The 27,735-nt window shown below is 51.1% G+C and overlaps 11 protein-coding genes across 11 annotated transcripts; 6 read left to right on the top strand and 5 right to left on the bottom strand.

Annotated features, from left to right (window-relative positions):
- Window positions 1-2,563: 2,563 nt before the first annotated feature.
- MYCFIDRAFT_169201 (uncharacterized protein) lies at window positions 2,564-3,584 on the bottom strand (the record flags this gene model as incomplete). Its single annotated transcript, XM_007922639.1, has 8 exons — window positions 2,564-2,624; window positions 2,659-2,782; window positions 2,814-2,947; window positions 2,972-2,983; window positions 3,052-3,212; window positions 3,253-3,326; window positions 3,369-3,537; window positions 3,576-3,584. 8 exons carry the CDS (start codon window positions 3,582-3,584, stop codon window positions 2,564-2,566), a joined length of 744 nt encoding a protein of 247 aa, XP_007920830.1.
- Window positions 3,585-3,776: 192 nt separating this feature from the next.
- MYCFIDRAFT_97003 (uncharacterized protein) lies at window positions 3,777-6,032 on the top strand (the record flags this gene model as incomplete). The annotated part of the gene is made up of 5 exons (XM_007922638.1): window positions 3,777-4,112; window positions 4,455-4,646; window positions 4,731-5,039; window positions 5,094-5,870; window positions 5,910-6,032. Coding segments are annotated over 5 exons (1,737 nt in total), but the record flags the coding sequence as incomplete, so codon positions are not given.
- A 501-nt stretch (window positions 6,033-6,533) lies between these two features.
- On the top strand, window positions 6,534-8,264 carry MYCFIDRAFT_28715 (amidase; the record flags this gene model as incomplete). Its single annotated transcript, XM_007921694.1, has 2 exons — window positions 6,534-8,091; window positions 8,143-8,264. The coding sequence occupies 2 exons, from the start codon at window positions 6,534-6,536 to the stop codon at window positions 8,262-8,264; spliced, it is 1,680 nt and encodes a 559-aa protein (XP_007919885.1).
- A 77-nt stretch (window positions 8,265-8,341) lies between these two features.
- On the bottom strand, window positions 8,342-10,292 carry MYCFIDRAFT_212852 (uncharacterized protein; the record flags this gene model as incomplete). Its single annotated transcript, XM_007922637.1, has 2 exons — window positions 8,342-8,350; window positions 8,625-10,292. 2 exons carry the CDS (start codon window positions 10,290-10,292, stop codon window positions 8,342-8,344), a joined length of 1,677 nt encoding a protein of 558 aa, XP_007920828.1.
- Window positions 10,293-10,945: 653 nt separating this feature from the next.
- Window positions 10,946-15,963, bottom strand: MYCFIDRAFT_26433 (uncharacterized protein; the record flags this gene model as incomplete). The annotated part of the gene is made up of 4 exons (XM_007921563.1): window positions 10,946-11,544; window positions 11,603-12,141; window positions 12,193-12,529; window positions 15,780-15,963. Coding segments are annotated over 4 exons (1,659 nt in total), but the record flags the coding sequence as incomplete, so codon positions are not given.
- A 130-nt stretch (window positions 15,964-16,093) lies between these two features.
- MYCFIDRAFT_209489 (uncharacterized protein) lies at window positions 16,094-17,019 on the top strand (the record flags this gene model as incomplete). The annotated part of the gene is made up of 1 exon (XM_007922636.1): window positions 16,094-17,019. A coding segment is annotated over exon 1 (393 nt), but the record flags the coding sequence as incomplete, so codon positions are not given.
- A 3-nt stretch (window positions 17,020-17,022) lies between these two features.
- Window positions 17,023-17,899, top strand: MYCFIDRAFT_180927 (uncharacterized protein). The gene is made up of 2 exons (XM_007922635.1): window positions 17,023-17,524; window positions 17,585-17,899. Exon 1 carries the CDS (start codon window positions 17,078-17,080, stop codon window positions 17,261-17,263), a length of 186 nt encoding a protein of 61 aa, XP_007920826.1. The 5' UTR covers window positions 17,023-17,077; the 3' UTR covers window positions 17,264-17,524; window positions 17,585-17,899.
- Window positions 17,023-20,210, bottom strand: MYCFIDRAFT_85651 (uncharacterized protein). Its single transcript, XM_007922413.1, has 5 exons — window positions 19,794-20,210; window positions 19,704-19,735; window positions 19,243-19,519; window positions 17,585-19,132; window positions 17,023-17,524 (listed from the first exon to the last, which is right to left on the bottom strand). The coding sequence occupies exons 1-4, from the start codon at window positions 19,929-19,931 to the stop codon at window positions 17,849-17,851; spliced, it is 1,731 nt and encodes a 576-aa protein (XP_007920604.1). The 5' UTR covers window positions 19,932-20,210; the 3' UTR covers window positions 17,023-17,524; window positions 17,585-17,848.
- Window positions 20,211-20,570: 360 nt separating this feature from the next.
- Window positions 20,571-22,085, bottom strand: MYCFIDRAFT_212850 (uncharacterized protein; the record flags this gene model as incomplete). The annotated part of the gene is made up of 1 exon (XM_007922634.1): window positions 20,571-22,085. One exon carries the CDS (start codon window positions 22,083-22,085, stop codon window positions 20,736-20,738), a length of 1,350 nt encoding a protein of 449 aa, XP_007920825.1. The 3' UTR covers window positions 20,571-20,735.
- Window positions 22,086-22,314: 229 nt separating this feature from the next.
- MYCFIDRAFT_148028 (uncharacterized protein) lies at window positions 22,315-25,419 on the top strand. Its single transcript, XM_007922633.1, has one exon. The coding sequence runs from the start codon at window positions 22,370-22,372 to the stop codon at window positions 25,346-25,348; it is 2,979 nt and encodes a 992-aa protein (XP_007920824.1). The 5' UTR covers window positions 22,315-22,369; the 3' UTR covers window positions 25,349-25,419.
- Window positions 25,420-25,588: 169 nt separating this feature from the next.
- Window positions 25,589-27,047, top strand: MYCFIDRAFT_148025 (uncharacterized protein; the record flags this gene model as incomplete). The annotated part of the gene is made up of 1 exon (XM_007922632.1): window positions 25,589-27,047. One exon carries the CDS (start codon window positions 25,589-25,591, stop codon window positions 26,552-26,554), a length of 966 nt encoding a protein of 321 aa, XP_007920823.1. The 3' UTR covers window positions 26,555-27,047.
- Between the last annotated feature and the right edge of the window lie 688 nt (window positions 27,048-27,735).

Raw genomic sequence — 27,735 nt, 5'->3', positions numbered from 1 at the left:
TTGAGTGCTCGAATGCGGTCTGAGCACAGAAATCTCGTTGCTCTCTTACCTTCGTTCCAAAGAAGGATACTGTGAGTTGATGAGTTGCATGATGGCTTGGTTTATTATATCTTTATATCGAGGATGCAGATGTGGACAAGATGCATGGTAGGCGAATGATGGGCCATGGTGTGCAGGATTGCTAATTTTACAGGTCATTGGGGTTGTACTGAAGCCGGAATAGCAGTATAAGGCCGTCGCAGCCATCTCGTGAAGGTGAGGCACATGCATTAATGCATCTTGTGACAGCCTGCAGCAGAGTGAGGCCCACAAATCATATGCAACAGGCTCACTGCGCCCTTTCACCGACCATACACGTGCAATTCATTGCAACGAGCTTCTTATTCGTGATCACACTTCTTGCAATCAAGACACAACCACTACATCACGCTTTTGTCACCACAAGCTGCATATCGGACACAGCCTTATCAAGGCGAAGCCCAACATGGTCCGTCTCGCTATGGTATTGTTGCCAGTGGCAATGCTCATCCATGCCACGATTGCGAACCCACCAATTAATCCAAAGCCACTTTCGAATATCTTCCAGGTCGACTTGCGAGACCCAAGTGTGCACACCAGCTCCTGTCTTCGGAACCATTGGGCGCCACCCAACAAGGAATCCGACTTCGTTGGAAAGCCGATTTTTGACCGTTCCAAGGAGTTTGAAGACAGGGATGATAACATCCTCAACAACATCTGGTATCAAACGTGGTATATGGTCTGGTTTGCTCGGGCAATGCTCGAACAATATAACACTGACCACGACATTGCGCAACTCGTCTACAGCTTTTGGGGCATCAAGTCTGGCCGCCGCTCTGGTTCTCAACTCGTTGGTACGCCGCAGGGTGTTTATCTACACAAATACGAATTGGTTAAGGGTACGTCTCGGCTTTTGGAATCGAAGGCTGGCCATTCTTGCTGACTAGTTGCGCCAGGTCGATTGGAAGTGGTGCAGGATTACATGGAGACGGACAGAGCTGATGGCCCAGACAAGTACAAGATCTTTTGCGGTGGCGAGTATTTCGAGAAACAAGAAGCAGATGACTGGTACAAAGACAACTGGGGGCGTACGGTCGACAATCCGAGTACAGGCACCCCATGGAAACTGGCTGAGTGGGAAAGAGCTCATGGTCGAGACTTTGGTCAGTACTCGGTCTTTCAGACTCAATGACTCGACTTCAATCTGACTTGTTGCGCAGACGCACACTGGTACTTCTGGTACGATATCGAGACCATGGCCGATGTAAGACCAAACACCGCATTTTGACTGACAATGCTTGAAAGCCTTGAAAACGATACTGACCACGTTCACAGCGAGGTTACTACGTGATGAAGAACGATGAGTTCGATTGGGCCCTGAATCCCTCAACCAATAAGTACACTACTTGCACCAATAGGGTCCATGCAGTAGGGCTTCTTCCTTACGATCTTCCAGCCGCTCAAAGTGGAGGCACGGAAAGTTGGTTCAAAGGCGGCCATCTCATCCTCTGCCCCTCTGGTAAGGCCGCGAACAGCAGAATGAAATCGAAGATCCACACTGACGTTGAGAAATTTTGAAGGCTTCTATGAGGACAGTCCCTACGACAATCTCGAGCAGTACCCTCTGGGTACGAAACTTGAGACGGTGGGAATTGCTGCGATCACCTTCCTACATGAGATGATCCACGTCGTGTTTCCGGACGATTCTTGGGATCAGATTCCGTGGCTTCCAATGAAGAATCCGAATGTGCCTTCAGGGACGGTTTCCGCAGAGTAAGCAATCCAACATCGAGATCGATCGATGCAAGAAAATTTTCGCTAACGAGACACAGCTGGCCGTACAAGAAGTCGGCTTTCACACAAGCTCGGTACCCCTTCGATGCCTTCGGACCTCTACACGCATGGTCTCTCGCCATGTATGAAGTGGCGGAACCCGAGACCATGGACATCAACCACATGGTATCTTGGCGTACGCCTGAAGTCTATGCCTGGTTCGCTCGTACGGCACATCTGATGGCAATTGGACGCCAGGATTGGTCTACAGGCGTCGCGAGAGATTTGGAGGGTGACTTCGAGGGCCCAATAGCACTTCCACCGCACGCGAAACGCACGGCTATCCCTGGAGCCGCAAGAATCTCAATGCGGGACTTCTGGACTACTCTTGCGCGCCGTTTCGAGGCTGGCAATACGACTACTACAGCACATTCCCGCTGAGCATCCGGAACTGGGGGATCACGGATGGCGGGCATGTATTCTTACATCTGATGGAATTGCCCTTTCGTTCTTCAGGGATCTGCACCACGGGAGGAGAATTAGCAGAGTTTTCCAATTCGGCATCAATCGACTTCTGCTTCTGCATCTGCATGAGATATCAGCAGCATTGTTTTCTCCTCAAGGACTCAGTCCCCGCTCCGGCATTTTTACTACATCTTGCTTCGATGCATCTCTGGATATGATATTCTGGCATAACATGAATCTGCTTTTGCTGATAATGCCTCGAACGCGAGACCGATGGGCTTGAGCGCGTCGCTATTAGCAGTTGTCATTAGTTATAGCTTTTGCGAGATACGAGACTTGGGTCGAGCCGCTCGACACTGCTCGTCAGCCTGGGCGATAGAACAGTTTCGACCAAACCAAAACAGCACTTCCTCCGTGTCAAGTCGAGGGGGCTTTTCTCTATGACACTCCTCTTCCCACCACTCAAGCGATGTATCGTAGGTGTCCTGGAATCGGCTATCTTCATCGATTCCAAAGATATGTGTATCTTGCTGGAAGGCAGAGGAACGCAACCTTACTACTGCCAGGATATTGGTCAACGGGGTGCAAGGCCCGTGACAACTGTAGAGCAAAAGAAGGCAAAAAGCAATGGTCAATGAGGGGGTCGAACCCGCGACCTTGGCGTTTCAATACCAGAGGTATTAGCACCACGCTCTAACCAACTGAGCTAATCGACCGTGGAGGCTTCCTATTGGATGAGCGAAGACAATCTTTGTCTGTATATAGCCCTTAGCAATTTGAAGGCAATCGATCCACTCTGGAAAGAGCCAGCAGAAAGGGCCGAGAAGAAAGCGCTGAGTCATGCGGGGATTTGTGCGTGGGAGTTTGAAGTTTAAGGGTACGGTATCAAGTCGTGCTTGGAGAATGAGATGTCTTGCCTGATCCTGGCCACTACATTCGCATTGTACGCATGCGAACTGCAAGGATAGGACATCGAAAAGGTAGTACTACAATGACAGCATAGAAGAAGTAGGACTCGAGTTGGGGAGTGCCAAGACCCCGCTCCGTCGATGCAGCGGTGCTGGCCTTGGCTTGCCGCCGAGTGCATCAGGCGAGCGATCATCACTCATCACCATAGACACGGCGGCAATTATTATTGACACGGCGCGCGCGCACAAGCTCGATGGCGCCAAGATCACGCACAGGCTGGTAAGTGAACAGAGTGGGAAGCAGCGACCGACGCAGCGCGTGCCGCTTTCTAGATGAAGTAGAAGAGTCGCTAAACCTGCCTTCTGTTACAGCCTGACTTGTCGCCAGAGGAAGGTAAGCAGCAGCATCACTCCCTCCATCGCTTGAGACGCCCTCGGCCGCCGCCTGCCCTGCCCTGCCCTGCCCTGCCCTGCGTACCGCCAATGTTACATGACCTGTGCTGATATTGATACATCGACTGCCACAGCTGAAGTGCGACGAGCAAAAGCCGGTAAGCTCAGCGCTGCGACGACGCGACTCCATCCGCTCACATACCACAGGTCTGCGGGCAATGCGTCAAGGCGCAGCGAGAATGCGTGCCCAGCTCGGGCATCACCTTCCGACACCAGCAAAACCCGTCGATGAATGGCGAGGACACGGACAGCCTGAAGAGCTTCTATGGATACAAAGAGACGTTCGCCAAAAGCACAACGTGGGTGGGAGTGCCCAAGGACCTCACCTTTGTGCACACCAGCAACCCATACGAAGACGAAGATGCCGACGAATTCGGACCAGGACCGGCGCTGGCACACCAAAGCTTCGGGCATGCGCAGAGAGATCATGAGTATGCTCTGGATCAGGCCGCATATCCTGCCTATGCCACGCATGGCCTTGAGGCTTTGAGCCACGTCGCCACGCAAGACCAGTACGGATATGCGCCCCAGCCAGCCCTGACCCATCATCGTTCGGCCTCCCAGCATTCCCATTCTCAGCTTGGCGCATCCCCACAAATGCAGCATACCACGCCCAGTCAAGGCCTCGACTTCATCCTCAACCCTGCCTCGAATCTGTCGCCTGCCGAGACTGCTAGCAATATCGACCCCCGCTTACATTCACATACCCCGACTGGTCCGCCTTCTCAACACCAGTCTCCCACTCACGTACGTACACAATCTATGACCTCAATTGGAGGACTGGCGAGCTCACGTTCCAAAGGACTTTTTCCAAGAGGAGCACTTGAGGATCCAGAGCTAGCATACTTGCTCCGAGATGCGCGAAACCATGCCTTGGCCTGGATGGACTTGTATGATTCCAACTCTTTCTTCGCGGCAAGAGTGCCAGTGCTGGCTGTCGATTGCCCTCTGCTTCTCTACTCGTGCGCGTGCTTGAGCGCGAAGAGCCTGGCTCGTGTGGATGGAAGGAGACCGATTATGGACGGCCAAGTAGCCAAATCGCGGCAGAGCAAGGTGAGCGCTCATTGCAAGAATCCTCTGCACGACTCCTATACTTATTTGTTGTAGATGGAGTTCTGGCCCGGCCCACCAATGGATACAGAATCCTGGATGAGGAAAGGTAGAGAATACTATGATATCGCAGTATCACTTTTGCGACAGTCGCTGGCTGGCGCGTCTCGGCCGCGGACGTCTTCGCTGCCAGCCACGGCAGCGACTCTGATGAATGTTCAAGGCGCGCCGCTGCCGACCACAGATTCGGATGAATTGGTTGCCGCTACCGCTATTCTGTGTGTGTATGAATTCTTAGATGCATCTGGCCCGGAATGGAGTAGGCACCTTGATGGCGCCAAAACCCTATTCGACATTGCAAAAGACCAAGCAGTGCCTCTAACACTTCCTCCATCCCCTGTCTCGATAGCACAGCAGATTACACAGCAGCTCGCAAGCCGAGCGAGTCCCGGATATTCTGTCCCACGTGTGAAGGCATTGAGCCCAGGTCGAAAGGCTGTGTTCTGGAACTTTGCTCGACAGGACATGCTCTCGGCTTTCATCAACAATACTTCAACAAGACTGGATACGGGAGATCTCTCAATGTGGCGGAGTGCTGGTCTCCAACTGACCCTTGATGGTTACGTATGTCCTTCTCATCCGCAATGCTCGGGGTATGTCGCTGAGCAGGCAATGGGAGATGACATGATAGGAAATGCATTAGTGTGGCTTGTGATGAAGCTGGTAAACTTTATTGCGGCGGGTAATGAGGTCCAGGAGGATATATCGCCCTTAGGCTTGGATGTTCGACAAAGAGAGCTGCTCGAGCACTGGGAGAGCCTAGAGCAGCAGCTTCACGTATGGCATGAAGGCTTGCCTGATGGTTTCCGTCCTGTCGCTATTCGGAGATCTGCTTTGGAGTGCGAGACCGAGTACTGGATACCACGGCCTATGTGCGCAAGTACCATGCAATGGTACAACTTTGCCAAGATTCAGCTCTTGCACAATAAACCACATTTGTCTACAGCGACGCCTCTGACGGGTGTGTTGGGGTCATCAGCACCGGGGACACCAGGAACCTCGCTTGCCGCGCGACATGCTAGTGACGCATCTATCCTGCAACAATCTAGGGCTCATGCGAAAGCAATCATTGCTATCTCGAATGGGAGGTCAGACGAGGGAACAAGAATCCACTCCGTTCAGCCCATGTGGACTGCGGGTTTGGTCTTGGGGAATGACCAGCATGGTGGAGAGAACGGCGAGGTCAGTCACGAAGCCGAGACTTGGCGGAAAGCTATCGTGGATCTGCTCCGTGGACTTGAGCGGGATATGGGATGGGCCAGCGAGTATCGTGTGCAGAGTCTGCTCCAGCTGTGGGGTTTAGATCCAAGCTGGCCGGCGGACGGCTTTAACGAAGATATGAAATGCATATGAGGAGAGGATCAGGATATACAGGCATTGGCATTATTGTGTATAGCAACTGGCAGAAATGCCATGCCATGATATCTGACATGTTGGCCAAAAGTCGGCATTGTTCCGATTCTTTAAAGACGATGTGTAACTCGTCATGTTTCTACTTCTTTGGGAACATGCTCTTATCATGCCTCCGCCGACGGCAATACCAGACTTTGAGCATTATTGCGAGTCAAGGTCAAGGTCCTTGAGACCGAGCTCGAAAGTCTTGTAAGCCGACCCCTCAGAGAGCTCCTCACTGCGGCACGAAGAGAGCGGGCCAACAAGATCACGGCGTAGTGATATCGTAGGCCTATCAAGATGTTCGCTTGCACGACATGCATAAACTGTGTTTGTACTGGGTTGGTGCCTGTTTCACGGTCGACTTCACTTGACCACATTTTCCATACCACTTCACTCAACACACCAACCAAAATGACAGACTGGCAGAAAATCGGCCAAGAAAAGGCGCAGTCGGTGCTGAATCTAATACCTCCAGAATGGCGACTTCCAAGCGTTCCGACTCCAGAGCAACAGAAAGACGTAACTGGCGGCTTCATCGCACAATTTTTGGATGCCCAAGAGCTCATAATCACCGAGACCGACGCCGTGGGAATCGTCAAGAATACAAGCACTGGAGTATGGAGCGCCGTAGACGTTGCGAAAGCCTTTTGCCATCGAGCTGCCATCGCCCACCAAGTCCTGAATTGTTTACACGAGATATTTTTCGATGCGGCCATCGCAGATGCCGAGCAGCTGGACGCGTATTTCGCACAACATAAGAAACCGGTTGGGATGCTTCACGGATTGCCGGTTTCTCTCAAAGATCAGTTTCACGTTAAAGGCGTGGAGACTTCGATGGGGTATATTGGGTGGTTGAATACCTTTCAGGGTAAGAAGGGTACGGGGAAGGAGAGGAAGTTTGAAAGTGAGATGGTGAGGGAATTGAGGAGTCTTGGTGCTGTTTTGTACGTCAAGACTAGTGTTCCGCATACGCTGATGTGTCCGGAGACGATCAACAATATTATTGGATATACGCAGAATCCGAAGAATCGACTCCTTTCGTCGGGTGGAAGCTCCGGTGGCGAAGGAGCCTTGATTGGAGCGAGAGGAAGTGTCGTGGGCTTTGGGACAGATATTGGAGGTTCCATTCGAATCCCGGCTGCTTTTAATGGACTGTACGGCCTACGACCAAGCGCTGGCCGACTTCCTTACGAAGGCATGGCGAACAGTATTGATGGGCAGAATTCGATCCTGTCGGTTGTTGGGCCTCTATCAACCACACCGGATGGCCTCAAGCTCGTCACACAAGCGTTGCTGAGCACGAAACCTTGGCTTCACGATCCTCTAGTCCACGATATCCCATGGCGAGAAAGCGCAGATCTCGCGATCTCAGACCCTATTCAGCGCTTGACGAAGAAGCTCACATTCGCCGTGATGCGCCACGACGGATCGTGTGCACCAACCCCTCCCGTCGCTCGAGCGATCGAAATCGCAGTGCAAGCAATGCAAAAACTCGGGCACCAAGTCATCGACTGGCAACCTACAGTCCCCCACGCAGACATCATCGACCTTGCTAGCAAATGCTGGGATTTCGACGGAGGAGCAGATTGCAGACGGGACTTCGAGCTCAGTGGCGAAGAAATGGCTCCACAGGTCCTCATCAACAACAAGCCTCAGGCCAATGCCATGCATATCATGGCGACGAATATTGCGAAGCGAGATGTCCAGAAAGCTTATATGGAATACTGGAATAGCACCGCTCAGCTCACTGTCACTGGAGAACCTGTTGACGCCATCATATGCCCTTTGGCTCCATTCCCGTCTGCTAGGCCAGGGCTGTATACTTACCTGGGTTACTCGGTTTTCGTGAACGTGCTGGATTATACGAGTGTTGTGGTGCCGATCACGCAGGTTGATAAGGACGTTGATCTCGTAGCTACGGATTTCCAGGGCGGCGTGAATGAACTGGATGTGAAGACGCAGGAGACTTGTAAGTTTTTCTTCACTGCCCGAAGATCGAAGGCTGACTGACAACTTCCAGATGATCCTGAGATCTATGACGGTGCACATGTTAGTATTCAACTCGTGGGACGAAGACTACAAGAGGAGAAGATGATTGCACTGGCGAAGTATATGGGCAAAGCTGTGCATGGTCGAGCATAGTCCATCACCATAACGAATTGCTCGTCATCTCTATACTCCATTAATCCCATCCCTCCCCCTCCCCCTCCCCCTCTTCCTCATGAAACCTTCAAAAAACCCCATCAAACTCCCTTCCGCATCCTCAGACAACGGAAACACAGCACTAACATACTGATCCGGCCTCACAACCACAACGCCCCCTCTTTCCCTATCAACCCCTCTCCTCTCAAAAATTTCCCCACACCCCCACCCATAACTCTCCTCATCCGTAAACACCTTCTCATAATCCCGAATTCCCAACCTCCCCTTTCGCGGAAACAACAAAGCCGGAACTTCCTCAAGCCCAAACGTCTGCCTCGACTGCTGCAGCACGGCACGTACATCAAACACCGAATCCACATCTCGACCTTCCGGCGTGAATGCGGGTATAAACGTAAATTCCAGGAATTCGCAGAATTTCGCCAGAGGGGAGTCTGGCGATGTCGAGGAATGTTGGTTATCGCCAAAGATGACGATTCTCCACCTCCCATCCGCGTCCATGACATGACCGAGATGAACCGGTTTCGCATCCGCGACTCGCAAGACTTGGTCGGAAGGGAATCGAGTTCCGATTTTATATCCCGTAGCCAGACTTTGGTATTTGTGTTTCGATTCCGCGCTGATGATGAGTTTTCCTTCGGGATATTCCGTCTCCAAACCAGCCATGAATCTCCCTTGTCTGGTGAAATATTTCTGAAAAACTTCGGGATCCACGACGCCTTCTTCGTGGCTTTTGGCGCCTTTTTTGGGTTTTGCGGCGAAGATGCGGGCGATTTCGCGGTCGAAGGTTATGAGTTGTTGCGCGATGGTTTGCCGTTCTTCCGAGTAGGTGTGGAGGAGTTCTGGGGGTGAGAGGTTTCGTAGGACGTGCATGAGTTTCCAGCCGAGGTTGAAGGTGTCGTTCATGGAGACGTTCATGCCTTGGCCGGCTTTGGCGGAGTGGGTATGGCACGCGTCGCCGGCGATGAAGATTCTTGGACAGCGGGAGGATTTTTGTTCGGATGGGATGTTGTCGAAGTGGTCTGTTAAGCGCTGGCCGACTTCGTAAACGGACCAGTATGCGATTTCCTTTACGTCGAAAGTGTAGGGATGGAAGATACGTTTTGCTCGCTCCACCAGCATTTCTGCTGTGACGTTCTTTCGATATTCTACGCGAGAGTCTGGGGAGACTTTGTCGAGTTCGATATAGAATCTCGCTAAGTATCCTCCTTCCCGGGGGATGATTTGGATGCTGCCGTCGTTCGCGCTGTGGATGACCGTCTTGAGCCTGACATCTGGGAAGTCTGTGACGAGAAGCGCGTCCATCACGCCCCAAGCTTGATTCGCCCAGTCTCCTCGCATCTCAAGACCAAGAGACTGGCGCACGAGACTCCGCGCTCCATCACATCCGACGACATACTTCGCCCGTACGCTTTCCCGCTGACCTTTCTGCGCATCGTCTGTACGTTCCAGTGTGACTTCTACGAGCTCGTCTCCTATAGGACGCTTAAGCTCCACCAGCCTCCTACTATACGAAGGCTCTAGTCGTGTGGGCGACCACTTCATAGCATCAAGCCATAAATCCTGCATCCGGGCTTGGTTGAGAATCACATGAGGAAACTCACTCAACCCTTCCTCCGTATCCCTTATCCTCCCCGTCCTCACCAACCCCGATCCATCTTCACCAGGCGACCAAAACGTCGTCTCATTCACCCAATACGCCTCTTTCAAAACCCTCTCACTGAAGCCAAACGCCTCAAAGATCTCGATCGTCCGACACTGCAACCCATCCGCTTGCCCCCATTCCAGACGTCCCGGTCTGGCTTCGATGATGCGTGTAGTTATATCTGGAAATTGTGCGAGCTGGGCGCCGAGTAAGTGGCCTGCTGGACCTGCTCCTATAATCAAAACGTCTACTTCTGCGGGTATTTTCTGGAAGTCTGGTTCTTCGCCCGAGAATTGGAGGATTTTGGGGTCTCCGGATCCAATGTAGCCATTGAAGTGGAATTGAATGCCGCCAGGTAATGACATTGTGGTACGGGGATAGATGTGGTGAGATGAGGAAGAGTGAGATGAGGAAGAGTGAGATGAGGAAGAGTGAGATGCAGAGGAGGGGGGCCGATCAGCTGCTGGAGTCGATGAGGATGCGAAGCTCACAAGCTGCCGCCATTTGGGTGTTGATTCACTCTATATTGTGACTTACTGATCAGCTATCGCGTGCCGTTCGCGTCTGACACACGTTACGGCAGAATGCATGTCGATGTACTTCTGAAGCGCGAGCTCAAGCATGTCCGCTCGGCATCGAGAGGCTTGGCTTGGCTTGGCTTGGCTGCTTTCCGACGCATACCCTATTCCTCACTTCACTACCCTATTCCTCACTTCACTTACTAAAAAGCCACATTAATCTGTAAGTGGCAAGAGCAATGCTATTAATCATATCACAATAGCGGATACGAGAGCAAATTGGATGCAAAAAATGTCTGTTTCAGTACAATAATGCAGCGGTTGATGCCGTCTATTCTCATGCTTGTTTACCGTTGAAAGTACTGTTGGCCTGCATACGTTCCGTTGATGGGTCTTCGTGAGATGCCCATTGATTCGACGCTCCGCGAGCGCTCGGCCTTCTTCCCAACATTCCCGAAGAGATCTTCGAGACGGTCTGCTGCAGGGCGGAACTGATGCCGTCAGCAATAAATCCCGTTGGCCGGGAAAAGACGAGCAGCGTCGACCTCTTCGGCTTTCCTGGCTCGCGCAGCAATAGCTTCCAGATTAGACACAGTACAGCTGTACGACGGATTTGCCGGATCACCCAATGGCGGCGCAGAGCCCCCGGGGGGCTCGATGGGAATGCGACGCATGCTTGCGAGGAGCTCACACATGAATTTGTTTCGCCGGTGAGAGCGAAGACTCTCGTTGGCGAAGTTTGATTTGTGTCTAATCTCGACTCTCAGGTCAAGCTGCTTAAGGTCTCCGACGCTGATCAGCTCAATCTCAAACTCTGGCTGGAAGTCTCGCTTGTGGTCTGGCGAAGTGACGAATTTGTAAAGCTCGCCACGAAGTGCCAGAATATCTTCTGTGCTTGTCGTGGCGGCCACCGAGATCGTCAGACGTTCCTTCATGGCCTTGCTGCGACTGAGATTCTCGATCCAGAGTGTGTTGGCGATGTTGTGTGGGATCTGAACGACGCTGTTCGTATCAATGCGGCGGAAGACAGAGTACATCAACGAGATCCGCTCGACCACCAATTGTACGCCGCTTATATCGACCCGATCGCCAACATCGTCTTGATGCGAGAAGTCAGTGGGGTTTACATGGAAGATGACTTGAAAGGGTATACTCACAAGGATGCTTGACAAACAAGAAGATGCAGGCGCCTAGGAACTCGGTAACTGTTCCTCCAATGGCAAAGGCCAATCCCGTAAACGTCGTCCAGAGCTGTGTAGTTTTTGCGGCGAACGTCTTACTGAAGAAGGTAGCATAGATAAACGCGATGGCAATCAGAACGACCAGTCCCAGGAGGCGGTCGAGGACAGCGATTGCCTGGCCGATGTCCTGCATGGATCTGGCCCGATTCTTACGGTCTTGTCCGGCTTGCACGACAAGCATTTCCATCTCATCAAGACTGACATCTCCGTTGCCGTCTCGATCCAGAAGGCCAAAGATTTCCTCGACGTCGCTTCCGCGGGACGCACCCACGACCTCAAGAAGATCGGATCTGTAGAGCACGTCTCTGCACTCGCCAGCAAATGACAACCAGAGTCTGCGAGCCAGCGCCTTTGAAGCTCGTTCTGTTTCGAGTGCTTCGATAACAATCGCGTGCGCGGAGGAGGTTGCGAAGACTTGTTTGCCGGCAATGTCTGAAGCCATGGCTCCGAAGGCCCTGTTCAAATTAGTCTCATCTCGTTCGTGTCACTCCTATCACCCAACTTACGCAGTCGCTTTGTCGCGGACACGTCCCATCGTGCTGAAGACTTTCTGATTGACACCAGCTTTGCCCAGAGCTTCTCTGACTTCTGCAAGAGCATTGCCCTGAATTTCAGCATCTTCTTCCTCGAATTCTTTGCAGCACTCGGGGAAGAGAGTGCGTGAGGCATCATAAAGCCAGTCCAATAGCTTGATAAGACTCTTGCTTTCTTTTATCTTATCGGCATATTGCTTATGATGATAGTTGATCGCGATGAGTTGAATGAATGTTTTCTGAATGACCCAGATGGCTGCGACGATAATTCCAGCTTTGAAGACAGTTCCGAGAGTGTCAAGCCAGGCAGCTCCTGTCGCAGTTGTCTTGACACGGAAGTGTTTGATCCGAGCGAAGCGAAGTAAACAGGCATAAGCCGGAGCATTCGAGGAGCTTGCGACGAGGATGCGGAGGTGTTGTCTGTTTACGAGCTAAGTGGAAGAACAGTCAGAAGTTATGCACTGTATAGCGTATATCGTGTACGGGCCGTTCGCCGGGGGTTCAGTTTCAAGATGCGCTTATACAAATCCTGCTCGGCCTCTGATTGGAAGAAATCAAAAAGAAGTATTGGCCTTAGGTGCCTAATATTAGAATAAGAAGGGTCGATAGTCGAGAGCAGGAAGCCGGAAGGAAGGGGATAGGCAGGAGGCGACTAAGACTAGGGTTAATGCTAATAGATAACAGTCATTTAAGCTAAGCCTAATCCGGATATTTTATACACCTACAGGAAGTCCTATAACAGCAGCTACTGTAAGTAAATATATAGGGGCGATATTTTAGGGACCCTAAGGGTTAGGCGCTATCTCGGCGTTCTGCCCCTATACTTTACCGAATTAATATATACTATATAGCGATGCAAATGTATTAATTCTTACACTAAAAAAATCGCAGTATCGAGTTCTATAATTCTAAAATTAGCCGTAATATATTATAATAGAATGTAGTAATGAAATATCGTATTGTTTAGTAGTAACTAATTAGCTTTATACTACTAAGCCTACCTCGGCAAAGCCCGTCTAACCTCCGAAGCTCCGCCGAGAGGACGGAATTAGGAAAGCTAATAGCCCTCTATACGTATAACACACTAACCACACTATATATAGATATACTAAATAGCGCAAATAAAAGGTCTTAATGCATATAATAAGCGTGTAAAGTATAAAGATAAAGTATAATAAAATAGTAGTAGTATAATATCCTAAATATATACTAAAAAGCCCGCTTCCTAAATCCGCATTCTAACTAAACCCTAACTCGCGAGTACACTTAATCGACCGAGATACGTCGATTAGATACACTTTCAACTATTAATAGGTGTTTCTCGGCTTCTAATTAGCTAGTTAGATTATAGCTGCAATCGATATACGCTCGTTAGATAGCAGGTTCTCGTTTAGCTATTTATATAGACCGATAGCAACGAGTGCTTCTTCGAGCGCTTTAATAGCCTCTTCTAGTATCTCTTCCTTACGCAGGTAGTATAGTATACGCTTATTAATATAGATATACTATAGCTTGTTCACTTTAGCGGGTACTAGTCGGTTACGGGTATCCGTATAAATAAGATTTAGTACCGAGAATAAGCGCTCGGAAGGCACTAAAGACGCTACTATACGAGCGAGGCGGATAGCTATTAGTGCGAGTGTTGTAGCCTTACTCTAAATGAATTGCTAGAAGGTTGCTAGATCGTTTATATACATCTAGCACTTAGCATCCTTATAGAAGGGCCCTTCGCGGTTATAGAAGGCATTAAACTCGCTTATAGCTCGCTAGAGCCTACCCTCTTACACCCTACGTTAAATGAACTTATATAGGGTAATACGCTATTGTAACTCGGTCTAGTATAGAATAGGGTCCTTCGTAACCGATAAGCCTAGATCTAGTAGATAAGCAACAACGTAATAGTTAGCAACCTACTAGTTAATCCGTACCTTTAGTTTAGTCTCTAAGTGGAAGAAGTGCTCCTTTATAAAGTTACTAGCTTTAGTAGCGGCCTTCTAGGCGGCCTTAATCTTCTGCTAGTAAGGAATAATATACCGAATAAAGCACTAGTTAGACTCGGCTATTTTGATACACTCGCTAACCGGTTAAATAACCTCTTCAACTATATTAAGCTTAGTCTAGAAGCTTAGATTCTATACAATATCTCTAACCTTCTTTATTAGCTTACTAGTCTTATCCTTCTTACCCTTAATAGTAGGAGGGTTGAAATTCATAAGGGTAGGCTTAGCCTTACGGACGCTCTTTAATAAGGCTAGTTAAGTGCCCTAACGAGTAATTACTAACAAGACAAAGGCGACTGTCTTACTAATAGTCTCTCGCATATACTAGCGAAGAACACTAAGCTATAGAGGCGACCGTAAGAAGGCAGATATAATAAGCTACGCTATACCGAGGACCTTCGTAAAGAAGGGGATTCTCTCGAAGATATCTTTAAGGGATAACTAGAGAGAGTGTGCTTAATAAGGCACGTAGAATAGGTATAAATACGGCTCGTACGCAGCAATATTGCTCTAAGTTGCCCGCATTGTCGCATAGGTGTCCGTTACAATAGCATTTAGTCGCTTATAGAAGTCCGGATAGCGTAGCTTAATCTTGTCTACTTGTCGCCTAAACTAGTAAGCGCACTATATTATAGTAAGGTTGTCGTTCCTAATAACCTCCGAGGATAAGAAGAAGGCGCTATAATGTAGTACGTAAGTATAGAGGTTGATAATACGTTCTTTATTAACGTTAGCGCTCTTATTAAAGATGAGGTTAATGTATCGCTAGTTAAAGATAATTAGGTCTACCTTTAACTATATATCCTTATAAACCTTATTTAAAAGGTAGTCTATAACGTTCTGTCTGCTAGGTACGGTATAGGCGTTGTTAAGTAAGTTAAAGGCGTCCTTAAACTATAGTGAATTGAACACTCTAAAGGATAGGCTACTTATAACAATACCCTTCGAGAACTTCCGTTATATAAGCTTTATGCCTTCTAGACCGATTGCTAGCATTTAAATCTCGCGTTGCTTAATCCGCTGCTTAATCTTATAGTAGTTAAGGCTAAGACTAAGCAGATAGGCCTTATAGACCTCTAGGTAGTGTTGCTAACGTGTTGTATACGCTGCCCTCTCTTTCCCGTAGTAGTTATAGCGGCTCTATTCGGTGTTCTTGCTAGCAGGCTTCTAGTGCTTAAAATGGACCGAAACATCGAGGTTTTCGGGGCGTCCGCGCTTAAGGGAGGAAGACATAATATAATAGAGTAGATTGCGCGTATAGAAGTATATATAATCGCGTTATAGTAGTAGTTATAGACGCGTAAAGAGATTAGAAAGGAATCGTAGAAGTTGGGTTAGGAATGCTTAGTCATATTTCCTGCAGTTATTTATACATCACGTGATGAATAAATAACATGTCATAATATGGAATGCCGTCATTTAATCATCCCTAACTAAGACAGGCAAGAAGCGACCAACGATTAGAGGCAAGAGACAACAAGCACATAGCAACGACTTCTAGCGGTTCTTCCACTTAGCTCTCGCTTCGCTCGGCAACCTTCAGGCAGTACCTGCCTGTACGGTACTTTATAACATTTGTTGTAGAAAAGGTCACAATTGTCCAGAAGAACAGGCTGATGGGGATCTCAAGCTTTACGAGCACCAGGGAGTATTTTCGAACACCACCAGATACAAGACCTGCTGTAGCTTCAAAGATGCAAGGCAGACTGTATGCAATCACCTTGCAGATCCACAGCGCAACCCATCTTCACTTCACTCGCTCGGCCACCATTCAGTCCGCCGGCTATATAACCAAATTCAGCCGTCCCGAGACCCCGGATCAATATCGCGCCGCCACATACATACAGGAACGGAACGAAACGAAAGAAGCATGTGAGGCTGAAGCCATACATTAAAATAATAACGCAGACCTGGTCTGGTCTTCGTCAAACACAAAATGACACCATCATGGCCAAACCCTCCCCCCCCCCAGCTCTACAAGCAGCCACCAAGATCCTAGCCGCAAGAAATCTGCATCAATGCCTCTGGCTCTCACACTTAGAAACACACGAAAGGCTGCGAGTGACATTCTCCACAACAAGCAACTTCCAAGACCAAAAACTCCCAGTCGCTCTATTCTGCGGTCCAATGTTCGGAACGCGCTATCTCGTGCTTCAATTCGACAAACTTGCAAACGAGAGCGGCGTACGAATGCTATGCGTCGACCGGCCGGGTTTTGGAGGGAGTACGCAGGTAGCATTAGAGAGAAGAATGGAAATTTGGCTTGAGATGGTGCCTGCGCTACTTCAGCGCACGTTTCGGTAGAACATGTGTCTCTTGTGTCGCATTCTGCGGGGACGATCTATCTGCTGAACACGATCTATCATCACCGGGAAGTTCTGGATCCAAAAGCTCCGTATGCGGCTATGCTTGGGCCCTGGGTTAGTCAAAGATGTTCGAATGTTACGATGTTGAGTGCTGTTGCAAAGCTTCCGAATAGTGTGCTATCGGCTTGGAGTCCTCTTGTGAACTTCGTCAATAATACCATCAGTCCCATGACATCTTGGTCCGGAGGAGCACTGTCTTCTGTCTCTGGCGGTTTCCAGCCTGACGCCGATAGAGTTCTGGGCGAAGCGTCCGCTGAAGAGAAATATGGTGTTAATGCAGCCACTGCAAAAGAGCTGGAACGACTGGTGAGCAGATGGTCTTCGGAGGAACAGGCGATGGTTGGCGGTAATGACGAGGCCCGACTCTTGCTTGGCAAAGGTCCGATTGGAGTCTGTGAGGACTATATGGAGTATGTAAAACTGCTGGTGGCTGGAGAGGAAGCGCAACATTCATCAATTTTGAGACTGCAATTATGTTTCGCTCAAGATGACATGATGATTGGCAGGACTGGAAAGGAGTATTTCGAACAGTGCTGGAAGCAGGAGGCTTTATACGACGGAATCCGTGTCGAGAGCAGAGAATTTCCAGGCACCAACCATGAGACTGTGCTTGTCGATATCCAGAAAGGTGCTATGAAGATGGTGTTCGATCAGATCGCAGCGCGGCGGGATGGATAAAAGCTTCATATCATCGAGGCAAGTGCGGATGGCTGAGCTCCTCCGAGTGCGTCGAGAGCTTTCGGACGAGATCTCTTACATGCAAATACGGAGACCTTACTCTCGGGGCGAATCGATTCAGACGAAGTGTTGTGAACAACCGAGCTTTATTGGTTCCCGGTGCAGAGGCTATTGAGTGTATTTGGCTGCGAAAAACTTCGTCGACATTTCTCGGCGGCTGATTCCCAGGCCTTAGTCAGCCAATGATGGCTCATGGATCTGCTGAAGGGGTTAACTCGTCAGCACAATGGTATCGCCATCAAAACCTTGCCACCACCTTACCGAGTTGCATATCTTCGGCGGAAGCGATATGAGGTGGAATGCCCAGATCTCTATGAGGAGTGGGACGTCTTGTTCGAGCGCTGGGCTCTCAGTGGATCGTTTCGCAGTTCGTGGTGGTGGATAAACGCATGGACGTGAAGTACACCCCTCCCAAATTCCAATGTATCGCAGTGAAACATGCATGCAAGAAGCAGCTTCACTCGGAGCAACTCGTGATTTCCATGGACTTGTTCAGATCATCCAGGCCCATCCGATCATCTTTCTCTATCCAGTCAAAGTCTGCCATATCGTGGAGTCTAGTACGCCAGTGCTGAGAAAGTCGGGTCTTGGGGTTGTGTGAGGTCCAAGTTGCTCGTTCACCGGTCTGAAATTACCCTCGTCAGCCTGGCTTGGGGTACCTTTGAATAGAATTTGCCTCTTGATGCTCTCGCTTGCGTTCTTCAGCAGTCGTATGAGCGTCTCGCTGCGAGGAGAGAGAGGATCATTGAATGGGGCAGCAGCCATGTGAGACACAAGGGAGTCCAAGAAAGCTCCAGGTTTGAGCATCTCAGTGATGGCGCCCGACTCCCAGCCAGTGGCTGTAGGTAAAGGCTTAGATACTCGAGCCATCAGGATCAGAATCTCGAGGAGGCTACTCCAGTCCACGATCGAAAAGCGGTGCAATGTGACAGGGGGACGCGCCAGAACATCATCCACGTATTCCTTGATAGCGCACGCACATTGGATTAGCGTGCCGTGGTCCGGGGCTTCGCCAACTCGTATGCGCCTCTGGTGTATGTGAATGGTTGCTGCTGTGAAAACAAGAGATCCACTCAGCGACTGATGTTCTCGCTTCAGCGCTTTCAGACGTTGAGTGGCAGCTTTGATCTGGAAATCGACGAAGGCGACAGGAATCGGGCGTTGCTGTTCCGAAATCTCTCGCAGACTGTCTTCCGTATCGTCTATGGCATGAGCAAGCTCCAGCAAAGCTACCAAGCCGCGATCTGATGGTAATGATCCTGAATTTGCAACCATTTCTGCGCAGCGGCGGAAGTTGCTGGTCCAACGAAGTGGACTTGGTTTATCGAAGCCAGTGGCCGATACGCAGCAGCAGAGATAGTAGCACCCGACGAACGCGCGATTCCGCTCCAATGCGCTTGCCAAATCCGGTGGCTCTGGCCACAGATTGTACAGTCCGAGGTCGGCAGCCATGCCTGCGAGAAGAGAAAGTTGCTGATAGATGTGGTGCTGCGACATGTATTGGTGATGAAAGCCAAGGAGCACCAGGAGGCCAGTGAGAAGGTCGAGGCTGCGCTCGCTTCCCAGAATGACTTTAGAGGACAGCGTATAGCGGAAAGCTTGAGCCAGGCGACCCTGAACTTCGGGTGCAGCTGCTGAGGCTACGGTACACACCGCCAGGGTGAGCACCGGTCGACTGGTCACCATAGCAATCACATCTGCAGCTGGCACGATTTCGACGAAGGGAAAGGAGGGTGTGAGCTGGCGAAAGACGGTGAAGGAGGTGGCGACGAAGTTGTAATCTACCCCACGCAGTAATTCTTCATTGGCCTAGGTAAGCGGTGTTAGGAGCATAGTTAAGTGTAATGTATCCCACGTCAAGGCGCAGTACAGAAGCAGATATTGAAATGAGGAGAGAGGTTCGCCGTTGGTGTACTTACGGAAACGTTGCCAAGGCCTCGTGTGAAAAGCGCGGTGAATGAGGTGCTGTGGGTATGCGAGAGATCGTGTCGAGCGAGGAGTGCTCCTCTCTCGGCCTGGTGGGCTGGTTGTTGCAGGTCGGGAGGATCGAAGGTGGGCGGAGGGCCAGCTGGTGATGATGAGGGCGCTGCAAACTCGAGGAGCGGTATGCCGTCTGACTCGCCTACGTTGCTCTGCGTACGTCGTTTGCGCGGTTTGGGGACAGCAGGCACGCATTCCCTGTCCATGCGATTGCATCTGCACGCCTGTGATCAGCCATGTTCGAATGCTGACTTGCGATCAGACTATAAAAGTAACTGGACGGGCAGCAGCAAAGATTGCCAAACTTTGATGAGGCCGAGCGCGGTGAGGGGAGTGGGATTGGGCGTTGAGAGATGGAACTCAATATATGCATGCAATGCGTAACGCCGCACGCGCTCACCTTTCGCATTTGCCATTTGGGGTTTGGATACACTGTTGACCGTTGACGTTAGCCACTGGCACGTCGTCTGCTCACTGGCGGTCCCGGCACCTTCATCTTCAGCTGCGCGCAGCCCATGCAGGCGCTGTTTCGTGGTTGCCGTCGCCGTTTTGACTTTTCGCCATCGTTACCTTTACCTTGCGACATGGCCGCCGCGACGGGCGACATGGGCGTGCTGGGCGCTTCCATGATCTAGAATAATCGTAGAGAAGGCGTTTCGCAGAGCGCGACCCTTTTCGCAGAGCGCCGTGTCGTCGGACTCCAAGTCTCCAACGATTGCAACGGAACTCTACCCGGCAGGTGCGCACGCATGCACTGGCACGGTGAGGGTCCGCGCGCCACCCAGAACGGAGTCGCGACCGGAGCGGCTGCACCGGGCACGCGTATTGCTGAGACCGCCGCCACGCTCAGTCGAGGGAAATAATAATGCAGCGCGCTTCGAGAAGGAGAGACGAATGGACTAATAAGTGATTCTGCCGTGCCGTGCGTGAGCCGCCCTCGCCTCGCCCACTGCAAGCACAGTAGCATCGAGCGTGAACCTTGTTCCGAGCCTGGAGCCAAGAGGCGTAAATTTCGGCCCACACCTAGCTCCATTAGGCAAAACTGCGAGCAAGACGCCTTCAAATTTTCAAAAGCCTTGCTAACCACCGGTCTCAGCCGACCTTCTTGCCCGGTTGTGCTTCCGGTTAGCACTCTCTGCAAGGGGGAATCTTTCTGTCGGCCTGGTCAGACGTGAGTGCTTTAGTCATCCCAGGCGTTAGTGGCAAATCACTGCAAAGACCAAGACTGTATCATATGCTGATCAGGTCATCGGGTATTGAAAAGCCTGCAACATCTCAGTTTCATTCATGCTAAGCTACGTGCTGTCGCTTCCGTTCTACATAAGAAATCATGCCGGAATCCTCGTGGCCATCATAAAGTCGTCACGGGCGAGTGGGGATATCAATTTGACCCGAAAAGTAGCCAATAACGCTTCGCTCGAGCTGACAGAGCTCATCTCCTTGCAGAATCCAGCTCTTCGATGAATCGATAGATGCCCTCGAAGCCTTGGTATTCAAGCGGGCTATGACCCGAGCCGTAACTCTCGCTAGGTGTGCGGACAGATTGGTAGAGAGAGGGCGACGCGAGCCACGGGTTTTGCGTGTCTTCGATTGCTAGGACATCTTCAAAGCCAGTATCGGATTGCGTAGAGTATCTTGCACTCTCGTCATCAGAGAGCATATCATCCAAGCTTATCACGTAGGGATCGTAAGGCTTCACAGCCTTCTTGGTCTCGAAGAACTCGGCGCCGTCGGATTCGCTAGTCAGTGACGATTCGTTGCTCGGTGCGAAAGGGAATAAAAGAGCTATCTCGGTTCCGGCAAAGGCGTCAAATGCCTCATCCTGAACTACGGTGCCGCGCTGAACGTTGAGCTCTTCGCACAACCGTTCAACGACCTCTGCTGGACAGCCTGGAAAGTGAACACGCAGATTCTGACCTTCGTAGGTGATCGGCAGATCTCCCAATGCGGATAGCCGCTTGAGATCGTTCAATACTGCTGCAAGATCCTTCAAGGAGCGAGAGAAGTCAACTGAGAGCACATTCAAGAGTCCATCAGTATTCAGATGATCGGCTTGATCAGTCGAGCTCGAGAGGTCGTAGCCAGCCATCGCGTTCAGAGAAGTGAGAGCCGTGATAGTTGGGTTGATGCGGAAGTCAATCCAAGAACCTGGTGTAGCCTTGGGCACAGAGCGCATCTTGCGACCGGTCTCATCCTGTAAGGCCGAGACAGCTTTGAAGCGCTTGTTACCGTGACCGTCAACACCATCGAATTGTGCCTTTTGACCAGATATGAAGAACGCGCGAACGGCCTGGGAAACGTTCTGAACCACTTGTGCCTGGACGGCCGGTCCATGAGAAAAGAACCTCTTGCCTCCATGTCCAGCACCATACGCGTATCCACCTGCCGATCTACCGAGAGTTCCTCCAGTCAAGTTCGGTCGGAGGGTCGAGGCGAATGGTGCGCGGCCGCTTGAGGATTGGACAAAAGAACCGATCTGGGACTTTGGGAACGAAGATCGGTCGAATCTCAAGCCAGTCTTGCCTCCAGAGACTGAAGAAAATTGGCGGATCGAGCTGTTGAGCCATCGTCGTGCGGTCGAGTAGTTTCGAGACTGGCTTTGACGAATGCGTGCGAGCGGGTGGAGAGGTTGTTTCGGAGTGTTGCGAACAAGTTCGAGGGCTGGCGCACGCTGCCCGCCTAGCTGAACGTCCAAGGCTCGGATTGCCTTGGACGCCGCAGCCTTGAGGCTTTTGGCATGCCGCGCCAGCAATGAATGCCAGTGCATGGCTATGGGCGGCATATTGGTTGACCACCCACGCCGAAAGAGGTGTTGCGCACAGAGGGAGAGGAGTGTCGATGTTGATGTCTGATGTCAAGTGAGTGGCTGCGCCGACTTGCGGAGAAGTCGCCACTTGAAGCTACGTCCGAATGAGCCTAGCGTCGGATAGACTCCCAGGACCCTGCAGCTTTCGCCTTGGCAAGCGAGATCTCCAACCTTCAGAAACGTGATCAAACATCACCACCAGCGACTTGGAAATCCGTCTTGACCTGGACCGCGCCGGCGTCGCGGGATCTCAAGACAACATGACTTCGCTCAAGCGCTCGCTCGCTGCGACGAGCTCGACCACTACCTTGAGCAGCAAAACTTATCTCAGGACTTTGAAGTCTGGCAAAGTGCAAAAGGTTGTTCGCGAGCTGTATCTGCGACAGGATATTCCGTGCTCCTCCAACCTCTGCACAGCATGCATCGACCTGGCGCCAGCTGGCTTCCATGGAAAGACTGAGCCCGTTGTGCTATCCGCCACTCCTGCCGGCACGAAGCAGTTTCCTGCAGGACATTACCTAGTTCCAGACACGAATGCTTTCCTCAATGCCATGGACCTTTTCGAAGCAGAGGGCACTGTGCAGGATGTCATTGTGTTGCAAACCGTGCTAGAGGAGGTCAAGAATCGATCTCTGCCGCTCTACCACAGGTTGATCGCGCTTACCAAGAACGAAGGCAAACGCTTCTATGTCTTCTTCAACGACTTTCGTCTTGAAACATACGTGCAGCGTGAGACTGGCGAGACCATCAATGATCGTAACGATCGCGCCATTCGGAAAGCGTGCGCTTGGTATCACGAGCACCTCCAGAGTGCAGTCCAAGCGCGGAAGAGCGAACGCTGCCCAGTGGTGGTGATGTTGTCGGATGACAGAGAATGTCTGAGAAAAGCAAAGGAGGACACGATATCGTCGCTGAATCTGCATGGCTACGTATCTGAGCTTCCAGATGCTGATCGACTTCTTGATATGTTAGCTTCCAGCCGTGATCAGCGTGCTGCGCGAGATGCCAAGGCAGAGAATCTTTATCCGGAATATATATCGATGTCGGCAATGCTCACCGGGGTGAAGAATGGCACTTTGCACCAAGGCAATTTTAGTGTCTCTCCATACAACTATTTGGAGGGCTCCGTGCACGTTCCAGCTTTCGATAGGCCTCTCATCATACAAGGACGAGAGAACAGCAATCGCGCGGTATCTGGCGACGTTGTTGTATTGGAGGTCTTACCCAGAGAACAGTGGAAAGCTCCATCCAGCAAAGTCATTGAGGAGGAGGATATAAACAAGAACGACAACGCCGAGAATGAGGATGAGTCCGCCGAACCGATCGTTACCGAGCAGGAGCGCAAGGCACTGTTGGAGGAGGCGAGACGTGCACAGGGCAAGGTCAGCGAAGGGAGACCGCAACCAACAGCAAAGGTTGTTGGCATAATCAAACGAAACTGGAGGCAATATGTCGGGCATATTGATAAAGACTCTGTCAAGTCTGGCGCTAAGCAGAGTCGAGCGCAACAGACTGTCTTCCTCATTCCCATGGACAAGAGAATTCCTAAAATAAGGGTCCGCACACGACAAGCCGGTGATCTTCTGGGCAAGCGTGTACTTGTGACCATTGATTCATGGGACCGAGAGTCGCGCTATCCTGTGGGACACTTCATTCGTAGTCTGGGTGAACTGGAAACCAAAGGAGCCGAGACCGAGGCACTACTTCTGGAGTGGGATGTGCAATACCGTCCGTTCCCAAAGTCTGTTCTAGACTGCTTGCCGGCTGAAGGACACGACTGGAAAGTACCACAAGACCTCTCCCACCCCGGCTGGAAGGGGAGGAAAGACCTCAGAGATCTCCTCATTTGCTCTATCGATCCTCCTGGATGTGTGGATATCGACGATGCATTACATGCTCGGGTCTTGCCGAATGGCAATTTCGAGGTTGGGGTGCATATTGCTGATGTCTCGCATTTTGTCAAGCCGAACAATGCAATGGACAAGGAAGCCTCTCTGCGCGGTACGACAGTCTACCTCGTGGACAAGCGTATAGACATGTTACCAATGCTTCTTGGCACCGATCTATGTTCTCTGAAGCCTTATGTCGAGCGCTACGCTTTCAGCGTGATTTGGGAGCTCAATGCGAACGCCGACATCATAAACGCTTCTTTCACCAAGAGCGTAATTCGCAGTCGAGAGGCTTTTAGCTACGAGCGCGCACAATTGCGCATCGATGATCGATCCCAGCAAGACGACCTCACCAAAGGCATGCGGCACCTTATGATGCTCTCCAAGAAGCTTCGAGCAAAGCGAATGGCTGCAGGGGCCCTCAATCTAGCCAGTCCCGAGGTTCGTGTCGAGACGGAAAGCGAGACTTCCGATCCTGTGGATGTGAAGACCAAGCAATTGCTGGACACTAATCAGCTTGTGGAGGAATTCATGCTACTCGCCAACATTTCCGTGGCTGGAAAGAATTATGAGGCATTCCCACAGACGGCACTCCTCCGTCGTCATGCCGCACCCCCCAAGAACAACTTTGAAGAGCTCAGTAATCAGCTCAAAGTCAAGAAGGGTATGGAATTGCGGACTGACTCCTCCAAAGCTCTCGCAGATACTTTGGACACGTGTGTGGATTCAGACAACCCGTTTTTCAACACCCTTGTCCGCATCCTAGCAACTCGATGCATGATGAGTGCAGAGTATTTCTGCTCCGGTACGCAGGCATACCCTGAATTTCGGCATTACGGACTCGCTTCTGAGATCTATACGCATTTCACTTCGCCCATTCGTCGATATGCCGACCTGGAAGCACATCGTCAACTTGCTGCAGCGATCGAGTACGAGCCTCTGGATCCCAGCTTGCAGAGCAGGAGCAAGCTAGAAGGGGTCTGCAAGAACATCAACGTTCGGCATCGCAACGCACAGATGGCTGGCCGCGCGAGTGTAGAGTACTACGTTGGCCAGGCACTAAAAGGCCGTGTGATTGAGGAAGATGGATTTGTGATGCGAATATTCAGCAATGGCTTCGTCGTCTTCGTCCCCCGCTTTGGCATTGAAGGTCTTATTCGGCTCAAAGACATGGGCAAAGGTGATGTCGAGCCTGAGAGCGTCTTCGATGCGGAACAGTATTCGCTGGAGATCCACAGTGGTCAGAAGTCTGGAACCAAGGTGGACCTGTTTGAGAAAGTCAAAGTGAAGATTACTGATGAAGCAGAGGAGTCGACGGGCAAGCGAAAGATCAAGTTGCACTTGGCGTAACTCGTGCACGCAATAGTTAGACAGCATAGAACAAGCAAGGCTGCAACCCCGCCAACAATGTTTATCCATAGACCATGATCACGTGCCTTTCTTTACCAATCAATCAGCAATGACTTGTATGTTTTGCCTCTGACGCAATTACGTTTGATCTTTCAACACCCACGAATTGCAACTCTTTGCGCTTGCATAACGACGTACACAATATCAGCCATGTCTACGAAAGGAGCGGTACGGGCTCTTATGAAGACGATCCATCGACCAGGCGTGGCTAGCACAATCAAGGCTGCCAGTCGGTCTGGCGGCGTGGGATGCAACAGTGGCAGAGCATCAAACACGCAAACCCAGCATCAGCGGCAGTGTGTCCGCAGCTTCAGCAATGCGCCGCGTACGACTCCGCTGTCTGCCTCGAGCGGACGACAACGACCGACAGTGCAGAGGTATGGCCAGCGCGCTGCGAGAGCGACAGCACCGGCCGCACAAGCGAAAAGAAGCATATTCATTCAGACCGAGGACACACCCAACGCCGATGCGCTCAAATTCATTCCTAATCACCAGGTTCTACCCGAAGACTTCCCCTCATCCTTCGTAGAGTACCTCTCCCCGCGATCCACGTTGGCACCTCCGAATCCGTCGCCGCTTGCCTCTTCGCTCATGAACGTCGATGGTGTGACTGGCGTGTTCTACGGCAGAGACTACATCACCGTCACCAAAGACAGCTCCACGCCCTGGGTGCATGTGAAGCCGGAGGTCTTCAGCCTCATCACCGAGGCGGTCACGAATGGCCAGCCCATCGTGAATGTAGTGGAGGGCAAGACAGGCGAGGAGGGACAGTCATCTGGCGAAGCAGCGACATACGATCCCGAGGACGAAGAAGTCGTCGGCATGATCCAGGAGCTGCTAGAGACACGCATTCGACCTGCAATTCAGGAAGATGGTGGAGACATAGAGTTCAGAGGCTTTCACGATGGTCAGGTCATGTTGAAGCTGCGTGGCGCTTGCAGGACTTGCGACAGCAGCACTGTAACGCTCAAGAATGGCATTGAAAGTATGCTCATGCACTACATCGAAGAGGTCAAAGGTGTGCAACAAGTCATGGACCCGGAAGAGGAAATTGCAATGCAAGAGTTTGCCAAGTTCGAGGAGAAACTACGGTCACAGAAGGGAGAGGCGCCTCCGACTGGAACAATCGACAATGTCGCTGGTTGAGGCAGGAATGAGTCATTCCAAGTTCTGTACAGCGTCCAGCCTCGCACCAAGGGTAGGTGGTATATATCGCCTCCTCGGCCTACAGATCTGCACTCTGCCACGCACGGCAATGCTCTAGACGACCATCGCGTGAGGCATCAATCTGGACATCATCATGCTCCGTGGGTAGATGGCACGAGCATAGCGTTGTACAGAGTACAGTAATAAGAGTAGTGCTAGCCGTAAGACTTGGTTAGAATAGGCGGTGTGTTCGCAGCTAAACGACCACCACCTCCGTGCCGAGGATAAAAATGTCTTCGGCTATGATACGAGCGAGAGAAGTGAAAACGACCGGTCCGAAGCGCGACAAAGCTGTTGGGCCTCCTGCAAACCGTGCCGTGGCTGCTTGCATTGAGATTGTCGCCAAAAGTCCGCAGCTTCACACACCTGCTCAACGCCAATTGATGCAACCCCCACCCGTGTGCAACCATGAACACTGGTTGGAAGTTGCAAGTGTCCTTCGAATGGAACCTCAATACATACTACCAACCTCGGCACCGCCAACGTGCAGTAAATTGCGCGACGGATCGGCGTGCGCCTTCGACTCGCGCGTAAGGACGATCAACTAGCCGATTCACTATCAGCACGAAGCACTCCACATACTCCTGATGGTGCGATCCATCAGTCTTGAACGCCTTGAAGCCATAATAAGGGCATCTGAATGCAAAGGGCACTGTGTTCGACGGACAACTTCTTGGTCAGACACGTGATTCCTTGCCCGTCTCGCTGGCGCATTTGTTGTCGCTGTAGATATGTATATCACACGATACAGCTTGTGTACCCTCGAAGCGGACATCGACCTATTGTCCGGTTTACTCGACCAGCCTGGCTTCTCGGTTCCAAAGCTGGAAACGCCGATTTGCGTGTCCGAGTTATATCTGTCGCCGCTGTATACTTTGAAAAAATGGGCGTACGCTGTTGTTGGAAGAAGGGCGGTAAAGATTATGACTACGAAATGCATCTTTGTCGCGAGAGTCGAGACTTAGGTCCCTATGTGTGGCACCATTTTTGACTGAAGAGACCCTCTGCGGCTTGCTGGCAAGCGTGTCGCGGCCACACGAGATCGTCCACAGAAGCGGCAGCCTCCATTGGACTTCTTCTTGCTGTTGTTCTGTGTCCTCATCTTCTTCAGCGCCTTCTAT

Source organism: Pseudocercospora fijiensis (assembly GCF_000340215.1).
Source record: "Pseudocercospora fijiensis CIRAD86 unplaced genomic scaffold MYCFIscaffold_1, whole genome shotgun sequence".
Lineage (NCBI taxonomy): Eukaryota > Fungi > Ascomycota > Dothideomycetes > Mycosphaerellales > Mycosphaerellaceae > Pseudocercospora > Pseudocercospora fijiensis.
This window is presented reverse-complemented; position numbering and strand designations above follow the sequence as displayed.

What these genes read in the sequence shown, in the direction of transcription:
- MYCFIDRAFT_180927 (XM_007922635.1), top strand. Translation starts at nt 17,078, where the DNA reads ATGATGATTGGCAGGACTGGAAAGGAGTATTTCGAACAGTGCTGGAAG.
- MYCFIDRAFT_85651 (XM_007922413.1), bottom strand. Translation starts at nt 19,931, where the DNA reads ATGGAAGCGCCCAGCACGCCCATGTCGCCCGTCGCGGCGGCCATGTCG. An exon ending in CCAAATGGCAAATGCGAAAG is followed by an intron (nt 19,520 to 19,703) that starts GTGAGCGCGTGC and finishes ACAGGCGTGCAG; the next exon opens with ATGCAATCGCATGGACAGGG. An exon ending in GAGGCCTTGGCAACGTTTCC is followed by an intron (nt 19,133 to 19,242) that starts GTAAGTACACCA and finishes CCGCTTACCTAG; the next exon opens with GCCAATGAAGAATTACTGCG.
- MYCFIDRAFT_148028 (XM_007922633.1), top strand. Translation starts at nt 22,370, where the DNA reads ATGACTTCGCTCAAGCGCTCGCTCGCTGCGACGAGCTCGACCACTACC.